At 47.1% G+C, this 15,464-nt stretch overlaps 1 protein-coding gene across 1 annotated transcript in view; it reads left to right on the forward strand.

Annotated features, from left to right (window-relative positions):
* ONECUT2 (one cut homeobox 2) overlaps positions 1 to 8,963 on the forward strand; it is a 42,509-nt gene extending 33,546 nt beyond the window's left edge. Inside the window, exon 2 of the mRNA XM_055416830.2 lies at positions 8,677 to 8,963. Within this exon, the coding sequence (XP_055272805.1) occupies positions 8,677 to 8,963 (287 nt within the window). The remainder of the gene's footprint in view (positions 1 to 8,676) is intronic.
* The last annotated feature ends 6,501 nt before the right edge of the window (positions 8,964 to 15,464 follow it).

Here is a 15,464-nt window from a genome sequence, read left to right on the forward strand (position 1 = left end):
CTGATAAATCGTAGCAATGCGGGCTCCTCAGGCTAACGGGATAGATCCTGGCATGTTGCTACAGGGAGAAGCAGAGGCGGGGTGTGACATCCAGGCCTGAGCTCAGGCCGGCTGGTTGACATGGGAGATGATGCTGGGCAGTGAGGTGGGAGGGGAATGCAGCCTGGAGGAGGGGGCACAGGGGCAGGAGGGGAGGCCGAGCTGGAAAGGGCTGCTGGGTTCCTGGAGGACTGGGACGGGCCAGAAAGCTCATGAGAAGAAGCCAGCATGCAGAGAGGAAGCAGGAGAGATGGGAGTTTAAAATGGGGGGTGGGGAACTGGGAGATTGGGACTGACAGAGCCACACTGTAGATCCTACGCATCAAACAGACAACTAACGAGAACAAGCCTGAAGCGCAGGGGACTCGACCCAGTGTTTGTGATGACAGAGTGGGAAGGAAGTCCAAAACGGGATTTTTTGGACGCGCGCGCACACACACATTCGTATATATACATATATATATATATGGTGGATTCACTTTGCTGTACAGCAGAAACAACACTTAAAGCAACTCTAATAAAAAATAATTTTAAAAAAGAGGGGAAAAAAAATCAAATCTAAGAGATGTGAGCTCAGAGCACAAGCATTGGGAGGCTGATGTCTCCAGACCCCAGAGACTGCGCCATACCCACAGTGACCCCACTGCTAACTCACGCATGGTGCCTGCTCAGACCGCCTTCACCAGAAGACAGTTCCTGACCCCTGTGAAGTGGCCCAAAGGGTTAACGAGACTGAAGCTTCTAGACCGGAAGGGAAGAGACGTCCCAATTCCATTTCCCACTAAGGCAGGTGGGGTAAGTATCTCCCAAAAGAGGCACCTGCCCACCACGGGACTCAAGAGGTGGAAGGGACTGTGTGTGATAACAGCTTGCAGGGAATGGCTGACAGTGTCCTTAATTCTTCGGACCCCTTGAGAAGTCATGGAGAAAGACCGTGTTTGCATTTGGTTTGGAAAGATACGTAAGATGGTACCAGGCAGAGGGGGAGGAAGGCAGAAGGCACATCCGTCAGGAGGACAGGACAGACTGGCAGTTGTTTCGGGTCCAGTCCCCGGGAGGGGGAGAGAGGCGCAGCGGTCACGCCCCGGCCACCCGGCTGCTGACCAGCAGAGCTGGACTCAGGTTGGGTGGGACCTGCCCTGCCGATGTCCATGTCAGTCTTTTCCCCCCGTCTGTGGCCTCAAGAAAAGCAAACCTGCAGCGTCTTTTTGTTTCAAGTCATAGGCCTGTCATTCATTTCCATGAGACATTTTCTTTTTGCCAACGGGGGAGGTCAGGCCGGAGTCCACGGGACCCTTCTGATGCTCATGATTCTGCAGCAGATTGTGGGACGGGTTCCCCAGAAAGAGATGGGAGCCTGTCCTGCACTTTTTCTCAAGTGACCTGCATTCTTGGGGCAGAATCCCTGTGGCATGATGGGGGGGGGAGGGGTCTCAGCTCCAAAACGAGCAGAACTGACAGAGCAGGGCTGCTGTTGGGCCCGTCAGAACTGACCGTGGTGGGGAAGGGGCTTCCAGGCCTACATGTCAGCCCCGACATTCATTTTGTCATTCAGGTGCTAGGTCATGTCCGACTCTTTGCGACCCCGTGGGCTGCAGCCCACCAGGCTTCCCTGTCCATCACCATCTCCCGGAGCTTACCCAAACTCACGTCCGTTGAGTTGGTGATGCCATCCAACCACCTCATCCTCTGTCGTCCCCTTCTCCTCCCACCTTCAGTCTTTCCCAGCATTGAGGTCTTTTCAAATGAGTCGGCTCCTTGCGTCAGCTGTCCTAAACAAGTCAATGAACTTTTTCACTCACGGCATGCAAATACCAAAGACCTCTGTCCCAGGAAGGAAAATCAGTGATGGGTGAGAATGAGCCTTTTCCGTCAGAGGAACGACACAGTCTCTGCCCTTTGTGGCTGGCGGGGGGGGCCCTCCCCAGCTGTGCGTGAAAGGAAAGCCCATGGTGATGAGTCTCTCTTGTTGCGGCCTCCTGCATGTTTTTCTCGAGTCTCTGATACTGCCCCTCACCCTGTCCCGCCTCCCTTTGAATCCCCTCCTGATGGGAATGACTTCTAGCTGTACAACCTTGCCATGTGCCTGGCTGCCCATATGTTGGACGGCACTGTGGCCAGGTGCCCTGGGTGCGAGAGGACAGCTGAGCCCCTGAGGATACCCAGGAGTGGCCTGGCCCCATTGAGGGGATGCAGGGCAAAAGGGCCAGTGGTAGAAGTTCTCTCGCTCCTGGTTTAGGAAGATCCACTCCTGGGAAGTGTCACAGGCTTGGAGATGAACTTTCTTTGTCAGGTTCTGCCCCTCCGAAGGGTAGCCACCAGCGAACAGGTGAATGGGCATCTCAGGGATCTCGGAGGGCTTGAGCCTCAAACCAGCACTTCCCTTCTTATGATTTCACCCTGGGAGCCCAGTGGTCTGAAACATTTGTCCACTTGTCTTAGGCAGTAGCTATCACCTCTGTTGTTGAACACAGATGTTTCCATCTCTGTAATCTGCTGGTCCCAGGTCGTGGGCCACAAAAGACAGGTAGCGTTCTCCATTTGAGCTGATACCGTTCCTGCCCCAGAAGGGGAGAAAAAGCACTGTAGCCGCAATAGGCAGCCTCATTGAATGCAAATGACTTCTCCTTGTTTTTGCCGTAGAAATGAGCTCTCCAACTTCCATGGCCTACATGGGGACCAATTCCCAAGAGAGAAAGGAAGATGGGGAATGGCTGGGGGATGTCTCCCTCCTCCCATCCGGACACACACGCATGTGCGCACAGATACACGGCCCCATGGCAAGCCCTCCCTTCTCTCCTAGAAGAGGGAGGAGAAGCAGCAGACCCCAGAGCTGGCAGGAGCCCGAGCTAACCTCCCACCCTCCGGGAGCAGAGCTCACCTCGAGTGGGAGGAGCTCAGCTCATCCACACCACTGATTAGCACTGTCTCTTGGGTTTCCAGCACACGTTCCTGGGCTGTCGGGAGCTACTTGGCATTTCCCGAGCTGTTGTGAGATGGGTATTTGACTGTAGCACGCAATGTTCTCACAGCAAAACCATTGACACTGTGCCCCTGGGCATAGCTGACTTCACATCTTGCCTGAGAAATTGAGGTTCCTGCCTTCATGCCAACTCCCAAATGTCGTTCAATTTGTCTGCTTTTTCTTAGACTTCCAAAGCAGATGTTTGCCCTCTTTTTGTACCTTCCTTCAGCTCCTGACCAGCTGCTTTTGTAGGAATCATGGGGCGGCAGCTGCCAACTGTCTGGACCTTGGGCATGTTATGTGTTTGCTGCCTCATTCTCTTGGGCTTTTGGACTTTTGGACTTGCCGTGCACTGTCAGACCGCAGGCTGCAGCTTTGTTTGTTGGTTGGGATCTATTGGCCTTGGGCAGCTTTTGGGAAGGAATACACAGGATGTGTTGATCTGTTCTTTCTCCGCAGGTTGCTGAATGTTAAACTTTTAACATTTTGTCTCTTAACTCATATATGGATATATCTTCAAATATAATCTGACAGGCCAGCTTGGACCAGCATCAGCACTGCCTAAGTACCCTCTTAAAAGCGCAAATACACCCCACACCAGTCAGAATGACTGTCATTAAAAAGTCTATTAATACAAGTAGTAAATGCTAGAGTGGGTGTGGGGAAAAGGGAACCCTACCACACTGTTGGTGGGGATGTCAGTTAGTGCAGCCATGATGGAGAACAGTATAGAGGTTCCTTAAAAAACTAAAAACAGAGTTACCATATGACCGTGCAATCCCACTCCTGGGCATATACCCAGAGGAAACCGTAATTTGAAAAGACAGATGCACCTCCAGTATTCATAGCAACGCTGCTTACCATAGCCAAGACATGGAAACAACGTAAATGTCCTTCAACAGATTAATGGATAAAGATGTGAGATCCATATGTGTGTGTACATGTGCCACACATAATGTGCATTTACACACACAATGGAATGTTACTCAGCCCAAACAAGAACAAAATAATGTCATTTGCAGCAACATGAGTGGACCTAGAGATTATCATATTAAGTGAAGTAAGTCAGAGAAAGATAAATATTTGATATTACTTATATGTGGAATCTAAAAATCGATACAGGTGAACTTATTTACAAACAAAAATACATTCACAGACACAGAAAACAAACTTATGGTTACCAAAGAGGTTAAGGGAATGGGGAAGGAGAGTTAAGTTAGGAGTTTAGGATTAACATATACACACTGCTTTATATAAACTAAAGAACAGGGACCTACTGGACAGCATAGGGAACTATATCCAATATCTTGTAATAGCCTATAATGGAAAAATCTGAAAAAGAATGTGTGTGTGTGTGTGTATAACTGAATCACTTTTCTGTATACCTAAAACTGGCACAACATTGTAAATTAACTATACTTCGGTTTCTTAATGGGCTTTTTTTAAAGCACCAATAAAGCATTATCTGAAGAATGATCAATACTGGTATGAAGGCTGAGGACTGGGTGATTAACCCAAAGAGAATGAATTGACTGAGGGTCTCAGCCGATGTTGGTAGAATATATGTGGCCAGATCGTGTTATCAGGCGGTTTCCCCACACCACTGTTTACTCAGGGTCTTCCAGATGCGGGCTTGGCACCCATGTCCCAGGAGGCTGGGGTGGGAACAGCAATCCGGGGACCTGAATTGGCCGTGGGGTCAAGCACACAGGCTCTCCTGTCTCAGAAGCGCCCTCAGAGGTTTGTGAAAGCACAGATTCCAGAACCCTGCCCCACACAGTGAGAGTCAGGATTTCTGGGGACAGACCCCGGGGGCTGCCCTGAAGACAGATTCTCTCTAAGGGGCCAGGGGCTCTGGTGCCATCTCTGTAGAGGACGAAGGTGGGGAGACCCAAGGGCTGGACGCCTGCCCTGGGCCTGCAGCCAGCCTGGAATGTGACCTCAGCTCAGTCACTTACACTCTCAGGTCTCCACTTATTTCATTTTAAAGTACGAATAATTCTTCCACTTACCTACCTTGGGATTCCTGGGGGTAATCCAGCCAGAGGGAAGGTGGCGTGCACACACGTTGCCTCATGGAAGCCTCTACAAAGGTGAGCGCCTTCTTTCCGTTATGCCGATGAGGAAGACGGGCACTGGGAGGTTACGTCATTTACCGAGATCCCAAGTCTTGGAGGTGAAGAAGCCCAGGTTAGAAACCAGGCGTTGGGTTCCAGAACATTCCATTCCATCAGGGTGCTCCTCGGAGACTCTGGCAGCCAGACAGATCCTTGCTTCCCTTCAAGGATCACAGCCTTGTCGTGGTGAAGGGACTTGCATGACTCAGTGAAGCTATGAGCCATCCCGTGTAGGGCCACCCGAGACGACGGGTCGCTGAGGGAGTTCTGACAGAACGTGGAGGAGGAGGAGGAGAAAATGCAAACCACTCCAATACTCTTGCCGCCGCGAGAAGCCCGTGAGCAGTGTGAAAAGGCAAAAAGACACGACACCGGAAGGGGAGCCCCTCAGGTCGGCAGGTGTCCAGTATGCTGCTGGGGAAGAGCTGAGGGTAACTCCTCACAGCTCCAGGGAGCAGGAAGCGGCGGGGCCAACCGGAAGAAGGAAGCGGCGGGGCCAAAGCGGAAGTGACGTCGTGGCGGTGTCTGATGGTGAGAGTCAAGGCCCATGCTGTAAAGGACAACTATTGCACAGGAACCTGGAACGGTAGTTTCGTGAATTAAGGAAGATTGGACGTGGTCAAGCAGGAGCAGGATATGGACCAGCCGCATCACCTGGGAGCTCATTAGAAATGCAGGCTGTTGGGCCCCACCCAGGTTGCCTCAGATCCTGCCTTTGAACAAGCTTTCCAGATAATCCCTGAGCAATTAAGCTTTGTTTTTTTGGTATCTATTTATTTAGGCTGCGCTGTGTTTTCATTGCTGCAGGCAGGCTTTCTCTAGGTGTGGTGAGCAGGGGCTGCTCTCTAGTTGCGATGTGCAGGCTTCTCACTGAGGTGGCGTCTCTTGGTGTGGAGCATGGGCTCTAGGGCTTCTTGGTGTGGGCTTCAGTAGCTGTGGCACACAGGCTTAGTTGCCTTGTAGCATATGGAAACTTCTGGACCAGGGATTGAACCCATGTCCCCGGCTTTGGCAGGTGGGTTTTTAACCACTGGACCACCAGGGAAGTCCCCACTCTGAACTTTAGAAGCATGGTTGTAGAGGATTGCGCTAGAGAGTTTACCAACGAGGTTAGAGTACATATCCAAAATCCAGCAAAAGTGTGACCTCCCAGGGATAATCAAAGAAGAAATCTTAACTGGAAAGTTCCTATGGGAGAAGAGTAACTGTAAACTGTTTCAGCCCTTTCTGAGTTCCCATTGCAGGGCAAGCGCCCTTTATCTGAGAGAGTCCAAACTTCCCAAGAGATCGGGGTTTGGAATGAAACAAACTGTTTCTTATAGGTGTGTACATATGGGCTTCCCTGGTGGCTCACCTAGTAAAGAATCCACCTGCAATGAAGGAGACCTGAGTTCCATCTCTGGGTTGGGAACATCCCCTAGAGAAGGGAGAGGCAACCCACTCTAGGATTCTGGCCTGGAGGATTGCATGGACTGTGTATCCATGGAGTCGCAAAGAGTTACAACTGAGTGCCTTTCACTTTCATATGTGTGTTGTGTTTAATTTTCAAAGGTAACACAATTACTTTTTGAAGTAAGAGAAGGAAAAGTCAGGAGGAGAGGGTTTAGCAGAGCTGACATCACCCAACAGTGTTTCTTTCAGAGGGCTCTCCTGCCCCTGCCCTTTTTCACAGCTTCTTACTTTCAGGAGTGATCCCTTTATGGCTGATAGCATCCAACAGGGAGGCTGGCCAGTTGGGTCAGGGGGAGTTCAGCTTCCAGAATATCTTTCCTTTGAGTGTTGGTCCTCAGGTTAAATCCTAAGACCCAGCCGTTTGAAAGATGTTCCCCTGATACTCACACCGCAGCAGCCCCACTACAGCTCATTCTCCTTGCAGAATGCAGAGAGGAAAATGGCCTGACCCAAAGCTCAGAAGCAAGACTCACAAATCAGGGCTTTGAGAAGACTAAAAAGGCTTCCAGGCAGTACTCCAGACAGCTCGCCTTGGGGGACCGTCAGAAGAGTACAAGGGGAGCTCAGCTGGGGCCAGAATGTCCAGTAGGAGTTGATTCAGGGGAGAATGCTCAAAGCTAGACTTCTGCTCCCTCTTCGCCTTTCCTGGATTAGCTGTGTCTGTTGTTGCTGTTCAGTCGCTAAGTTGTGTCTGACTCTTTGAGACCCCGTGGACTGCAGCACACCAGGCTTCCCTGTTCTTCACTATCTCCCAGAGTTTGCTCAAACCCACGTCTGTTGAGTCGGCGATGCCATCCAACCATCTCATCCTCTGCCACCCTCTTCAGCTTTTGCCTTCAGTCTTTCCCAGCATCGTCTTTTCCTTGAGTCGGCTCTTGAGGCTACACAAAAACCTTGGATGAGCTGGGGTTTCTGTCCAGTGATTTTAGCACATGTTCCCGTGTTTAAATCTGTGACTCATATGCACTGTACTAGCCCTTGCTGCTGCTGCCAAGTCACTTCAGTCGTGTCCGACTCTGTGTGACCCCATAGACGGAAGCCCACCAGGCTCCCCCGTCCCTGGGATTCTCCAGGCAAGAACACTGGAGTGGCTTGCCATTTCCTTAGAGGTTACTTTTCTGGGATCCACTCTGTCTGTGAGATGTGCACATTCCTGAAAGAGTCAAGACACCACTTGTCCTCAGTACCCCAGGCATTCAGTTATGTCCGTGGTTCCAAAAAGAGCCAGTCGGAAGTGTCACACAGACCTGATGCCCACCTCCCAGGAACTTGTAGCATAAGGCGGAGGCAGTGACACATATTAAAGTGTGATGGCATTCCAGGGAGACCTAGCTACTGAATCAGACACTCTCCATCTACTTACTCACAAATCTATTGCTCTAAGCTGATCCCCTGTAAATGTGGGGTCTTCTGCCAACCGCAGCCCTGGTCTTCATGTACTGGCTTCACCTCAGACCAGCCAAATTACAACTGGTTAAACCAGCTTTTTCATGGACCTCCCCTCCCTGTTTGATTTTATGTTTTTTAATTTTTTCGAAAGTCTAGAAGAAGGGGATTTGGGGTCGGGGTGAAGCCATCACTCCTTTCATTCTGTTCACAACTTTTTGAGTCACATGGGTGGAGGGTTTGATTTTGAGAAATGACGTCACTTTTAAGTTTTGACTCCAGAAAGTCGTTGTGGCTCAGCTCTCAGCAGTTCTAGAGGGAGACTGTGAAAGAGGAACTGGGTAACCAGGCTTCCCCCAGGGGAAGGGGTCCTGTTCTTCAGAACACCTGATTTCACAGTTGAAGAGTTTTAAGGGGGTGGGGGTGGGCGGTCGGGGGTGAAAAAGAAAGCAACGGCATTTGGTTCAAAAACCTGAGTGTGTAGAACAGCTCTGTTCTTTTTCCTCCTCCCTCCGTCCCCCAACTAATGGATGCCTTCCATCACGCAGAGATGAACTGGGAAGGCTGGTTACTGACAGCCAGGCAATTTGCAGAATAAAGTTTAATGGTCTACATCCCCTCTGCAAGTCTGTCCCTGTTCTCAGTGCATCAGCTGCTGGGGGGAGGGCCGGGTCTCTGCCTCACCCTGACTCTCTGCTCCTTCTCTCCCCCTTCCAGCGTGCAAACGCAAAGAGCAAGAGCCCAACAAGGACAGGAACAATTCCCAGAAGAAATCCCGCCTGGTGTTCACTGACCTCCAACGCCGAACGCTCTTCGCCATCTTCAAGGAGAACAAGCGCCCGTCCAAAGAGATGCAGATCACCATTTCCCAGCAGCTTGGCCTGGAGCTCACGACCGTCAGCAACTTCTTCATGAACGCCCGGCGCCGCAGCCTGGAGAAGTGGCAGGACGACCTGAGCGCTGGCGGCGCCTCGTCCGCCGCCGGAACGTGCACCAAAGCATGACGAAGGACTCTCAGCTGGGCACAAGTCGCCGATACCCAAAGAAAACGCAGAGGAAAGAGACACCGGATTCTTAGCTGGGGCCCTTCACTGGTGATTTGAAAGCACAATTCTCTCGAAACTCTTCTATTCTAGCTGTAATCATAGGCCAGGTGTTCTTTTTCGTTCGTTTGTTTTTAATGGCTATGGAGTCCACGTGCAAGCTGAAAACTAATCTCTTTGAACCGGACATTGTCCTCTGAGCGAGCATGCTAAGCACCCCAGGAACCCAAATGGGGCCTTCCTCAGTTCAGTTCAGTTCCGTTCAGTCACCCAGTCGTGTCCGACTCTTTGCGACCCCATGACAATTCCAGCGTAGTGTCAGCCAATCAGGATTGCTTAGAATGTCAGCATCCCAGTTTGAGTCCTGTCAGCCTCTTGTAGTCAGCATTCCCGGGAGTTAATAGTAGGACTCTGGCTTGTGTTTGGGTTCCCAAGATGCTACAGTGAGAGAAGAATTTAGCAACAAGAATGACCTCATTTGCTTTCCAAGTGCTTAGCTTCATCAAACCGTAATTCACCAACGTTCACAGCCATAACATAAAAAACCATCCAAATGACAATTACTGAGCACAAGTTTTAAATATGGAAATTAAAAAAAAAGAATCCGAGGACCTGTTTTTTCCCAACTCAGGCATCTTTTTCATTGAATGGTTTAGAAATCTTTAAGTTGATCCAGTTTACAGTTTTCTTTTCCTTACCTCCTGGAAATCTCACGTGGTCTTGGATCCATCAAAAAATAAAACAAAACAAGTCAGTTCACTTGAGCGCCAAGTATCAAGCACAACAAAGATAAATAGAGAAGTGAGGGAGGTTCTGGATTCACTGCATCTGGATTTTCAAGACACCAATTGGGAAGTCAAGAGGGAATCATTGGGAATATGGCTTCAAGCACATTTTGCAATTTGCTACAAATTCTGTTTGTACATAATGAAAACGCACACTCAGGAGGCCAATTTAACTGTTACGGTATACAGAGCAAATGCAGCATTTTAAAAGATCTAGATTTTTTTAGATCATAAATGTATCCTTGGTTATCCATCACCTGGTTCCTCCTATTGTGCATTATGACCAACACATAATACATTCTCACGCTTTCAGATTTGGGTTGTTCCCTTGTCCATCCCATCAATAGGGATGTTTTCAGTGTTTCCTAGCAAGGAAAAAAAAAGAATTCAAACCACCAAACATGTTACTCATAACCGTCATCTAGTCTGGATCTCTTCCATTATTGAATCATCCTAGCAGAACAGCTGAATAAATCTGGAGAAAAACACAGCACACCAAAGAAGCAGAGTACTGCAAACCAAAGACATTTGTTACTTGCCATTTTCTAGCCTGAAAAAAATACTGTGATTACTTTTAGAAGTCAGAAAACCTGTGCAACTCCAAATGGCTTTCAGCACTCGCATCTGGCTCATCCCTGGGCCGAAAGGACCGGCTACGCCAAGGATGTTAGCCAAACCACCGAGCGAGTGGCTTTCTGGTTCTTGGCTGTCACCTTCCCACACCAAGTGGAGAAGGGCCCACAGGACCCCAGGAGATTGCAACCGTCACCATGTGCATATTTACCAGTGAATGGCCCCAGGTGGGCACCACAGGAGTGTTCAAAGCAAGCCAAACGCTGCAGTGATGCTTTACAGACACTTGAGACTGACTTTTTTTATGAATTACTTAATCGAAACCAAAGAAACTTTTTCTGCACCTACTTCTGCAACAAACAAAACTGTCCCATTGAAATGAATAAAGAAAAACAGACGTCCATGAAAATCCACCACCAACAAGATGGAAGCACGCCAGAAAAAAAAAAAAAACAGAAACAGAAAAAACATCGAGACACACTGTGTTCAAACAGACCTCTTGGGACATTTTTTGGAAGCAGATTTTTAAAAAGGGTTTGAGACAGGAAGAGAAATAAGGAAGAGCCTCCGTGGCTGCTGCTTCATCCAACGACTCACGCGGTAATCTTAAAGTTGAAGATTGTCTTTAATTTGTGCCTATGCAGTTTTTCAAAAGAACACGGAACAGAGCAACAGAAACCTCAACAGCTACAATACCAAAGATGAGGATTTCTCACACCTTTGTTTCAGTTCATTATCCCCTCTTGCCTGGCTTAAATACTAATAGCGCCATTGATCTGTGTGTAAAGGTAATCAATTCTGTTTCTGAGCAACGAGAGGAAAGGGTCATTTATTTGATTTTATTGTTTCCCATCATTTTGTTTTACTGCTTTCTACTCAACATGGAATCTCTCAGAAGATCCCATGGAGCTCCACTTTAAGGTGTTGGGGTGCTGAGTAGCTCTCTCTGCTCAGCAGAGCGTGGGGGATCATACTGTCACATGAATGTTCTTTGCTTAACCCTCCCTTACTCTTGGTTTCTTCTGTGTTCAGAGTCTCATCATCAAGGGAGGGAAGGAGAGTGAGGGTCAGGAGTAGGGGTCTTGGGGGCGCATCCTCTCCCAAGCCACAGAACCAAAGAATTTATAGAGGAATTGACAAGCCTCATCTTCGTGTGATTGCTACATCCTAACAGGGCTTCATTTGGGGGTGGGGGGAGACATGTAAAAATGATTGTCAGTTTCTACTTTTCTATTAGCTTTTTAAAAAATCAGCTGTAAAGTTGCATTTCTAAAGAAAGAGATATATATAATATATGAATACATATATAGATTCAACTTGACATTGGTGATAACCCAAAGTTATTGCTGTTCAAATTCACGTCTTGTTTTTGTCAAGTGCTTCATCACTTAAGTACTCAGTTCAGAGCTTTCCTCATTTCTCATGCCATCCCAGAGTGTGGATGATTTAGAGTATTCTAATTTCTGTGAAAATTCCTGGGAAAGGTTGGAAGTCAAGTCCAAGCATTTCAACGTTTTGACGTGTTGATAAATGGGTCCATGGGACAAATGAGTGTTATTTGTATTTTGAGTCATCTCTGTTCCCTGTCTCAGCCATGATCAGGGTGGTGAGTGACGTCCATCCACCATGGCCGGGGAGGGGGGTGTGCGTCTTCTCTAACTGCTGGGGAAGCTCAGCGGTCCGTTCCCACCAGTTACAGAGATGAGGCCAGCCCAGACATGTCTTCTCCAGCATCTCTGTCCCATCGGGGTGTTCAAGATGTCCCTCAGTGAGTAGATCCACCGAGGGGACTTCTCACAGAAGTCCAGCTCCTGCTGCAGTGGGTTCATCAGGTTTCCTCAGGGTGGTAATGACCAATTTGTTTAGACAAGCCCGTGTGCAGCCACAGCTGGCACTGGGGTGAGGCAGCAGTGTTGGGGCGTAGGGGTGTCTCAAGTCCTGGAAAGCAAACACAAGGCAAGGAGTAGGGAGGATCCCCGATTCTTGCTTGGAAGACCTGTTGTCTGTGGTGCCAGCTCCTTGCCCCCTCCACGTCGGTCTCCCTTTGCAGAGGCAGCAGCCTGGCCTTTATAATTCATCCTGCCCGGGGATGTCCCTTGCCCTTGCCCCGTGTCGCTTTGTCTTTTGCTCATTCTCCATGTCTCCTTTATCAAGTGACCAAGAAAAGAGCATATTTCAGCAGGGGAGTGCTCCTATGGGGTTGATAAAAGCAAATTTCAACTTGGGCATTTCTTAATGAAACTTTGTGATTCATGGCCAATGGAAATGCTTGTTCTTCCTGAGACTGCGCTGAGGAGCGAAGCCTGCTTGGTTTGGTTAGTGATTCTTTGGCATGCCAGTCTCAGCATTTGGGTCTCTGGTGTCCTCTGAAGATGTCTACACTGAAAGAGGCTGCCTTCGTGGCCTGAGATTTCAACCCTGGTCCAACCAAGTGTAGACACACACACCCTCAGTGTTCCTGGGGACCAGAGAGAGACGTCATAATGTAAAAAAAAGGCAAGAACTTCCCTCCGGGGTTTTGATAAATGTCTTACAGCAAATAATACCATACCAGAGAGAAGTGCTTGCTTCTGAAAAATTATTTACGTACATATATAAATACATGTGTGTATCTATATATTTGTGTATTGAAAAGTTAACTCCTACAGAATTTCAATTTGTTAAAAATATGAAAGAAAAAAAACCCTGCAAACTGAATTATAATGGAATTTGACCCACTAAGTCTTTGCTCAAGCATTTAAAAACTAATTTTAGGTTAACAATTTTAGAAAAAAACACTCTTTGGACTTAGTTATAGTTTAGGATCCATTTCCTCAATCCAAGAAAAATTCCAGGCATTAGCAATGAAAAGGGCAGGGCAGTGTGAAGGGACAGTTTCAAACCAAATTCACATTCTTGAGACAATGGAAATCCAAAAGCTATTGGCTGGAAAATTCTTTATTTCTTTAGGGAAATAGGCTTGCCTCCGTTTTTGTTTTCAATGTGATTTTTGTCCTGAGGATGTAGTTCTTTCATTCCAGAAAACTTTTATTTAAAAAAGAGCCAATATATTTCTTTTTTTAAAAAAAAAAGAAAACAGCAACAACAATAAAAACTCATCCACAATATTTAAAGGCCTTTCCAAAATGTAAAATAGCATGTAGGTTGTAACACTTAACAGTACGGGTAGGAATAAGGCAGGTAGCCTGACACTTGGGAGAAATCATCTCTGCAGGGTCTCTTTTCCTGAGGGCTCCTGGCAACTGTGGGCTCTGGAAATTCAAGCTCATTTTTATTTCTAGCTAAAATAAAATCAAAATTAGGAGTAAATCTGATACACACTCATGCACATTTTTGTTAAGACAGACGATGTATTTCAGAGCCAAACATAAATGCCTTTTAGATGATCAACCATTTTTCTTTATGCTGGGTGCCCACCTATTCATGCTGATATATTAAAGTTGAACAGTTTTTTGAAAAATATGACTACACCTGGGTGCAGGGGGACACTGTCCCACCTTTGAAAGTGCTGGTAGAATTATAGAAGTGTCTGTTGATTACTGTTCCCGAAGCATCCTGACCGTATACCTTTGTGGTGAACTCTGATTTTCAGGAGGTTGTGTAGTAGGAATAGGAATTTCTTAAAAATAGAGAAAGAACAGGCTGGGTTCCAGTCTTGTTGAAGAATAATGGAGTATATGAGAAAGTAGAGAAAAAGATGATCCATGTGGTCAAGCAAGGTTGACCCCAAAGCCCAAACCCAAGTACTGTGATGGTAACTGTCACAACTCCTAACAAATCAGAGCTGATTTTTTGTTATTGCTGCTGCCAATGCCTTGTGGTTCAAACTAGTTAGCCTAACCAGGAAGAGCAAGTGAAAAATGGTAAACAGAAAAGGGATAGAGTTGGTTTGCCTATAACGTTCTGATGTTTACTTGTAAGACTGGAGAGCTTTTATACATTTAGCAATGACCAAGTCGCCTCTAAAGCAACAGCAGATTCTAGTTTTCAAATAAGGCCACAAAATCCTTACAAAAAGAAGCAAGTGTACCAGAGTTCACTGTATAAATCTTATCTAGTTAATGACATTGGCTTTAAATATGGATGTCCCAATGCCTGTTTTCTACCTATGATTTTTTTCTTTCCAAGGGCCAAGGGGAGGGAGGGTTGGCTTTTTGTTTTAGAAAGTCTCAGAATTGGTTATAAAAATGTTTTAATGTTTTAAAGCATAGAGCCTTACTTAGGTAGGCCCTGAACTTAGAGTTGAGGCTAATGGACTATTCCGTGAACCCCATGGGGACCAGAAGTGTTCCTTGTTCTCAGATACCAAAAAGGCTGTGACGGCCGGAGGCAAGTGAAAGCTGGAGCCTAAGGTTTCCTTACCGGTGTTGAGTTTGGTTGCCAGGAATTAACCAGTTCATTCCCTTTTAATGGAGAAAAAACACACATGGCTACAGATCTGTTCATTCCACGGAAGTCTTCCACTCTGCTCCAGCCTTAGCAGAGATATTTCCCACCGCATAAACCTTGGTAGATACATCTGCCTAATCCTTGTACCATCTTCAGCTTGAGTGTATACAGATTTAGACGCCTCTTTCACCATATATTCTCATAGGCATCTTGTAGCAACACCCATTGCCTGTGAGTGTCCAGACTGCACAGACACTTCCATACGTCCATACATACTGTCCCCGTTACAATAAATACATTTTAAATGATCATTTCACATGTATGTGGTACTTCTACAGTGTACACTTTTTATTATTTATCGTAACATTGAAAACCAAAGTGCAGGGAGGAAAAAAAATCCCAGCATCTTCATTCCATACACTTGGAATTCCATTCATTCGGTCACATCCAACATAAACTCAGCTTTCAAGAAACCTTGGATTTTATTTAATCATCTGTGTAAGAATGACACACGTGCTTGATGACTTCGGTTGAATAGCTTTATTCTGGATCTCTCATTAACTAAAGCTAAATCCAAAGACCTGAAAAAAGAGCACACACCCAAAAAAAAAAAAAAAAAGGAAAAAGAAGGAGAAAGTAGAAAAGTGTGAACTAAGAAGGAAAAAAGTGGGCTCTGGTTTCCAGGGTTGAGAAAATGGTGATGTGGTCTTGGAGG

This window comes from Moschus berezovskii, chromosome 28 (assembly GCF_049115385.1).
Source record: "Moschus berezovskii isolate FMDL1 chromosome 28, NW_MosBer_1.0, whole genome shotgun sequence".
Classification (NCBI taxonomy): Eukaryota; Metazoa; Chordata; class Mammalia; order Artiodactyla; family Moschidae; genus Moschus; species Moschus berezovskii.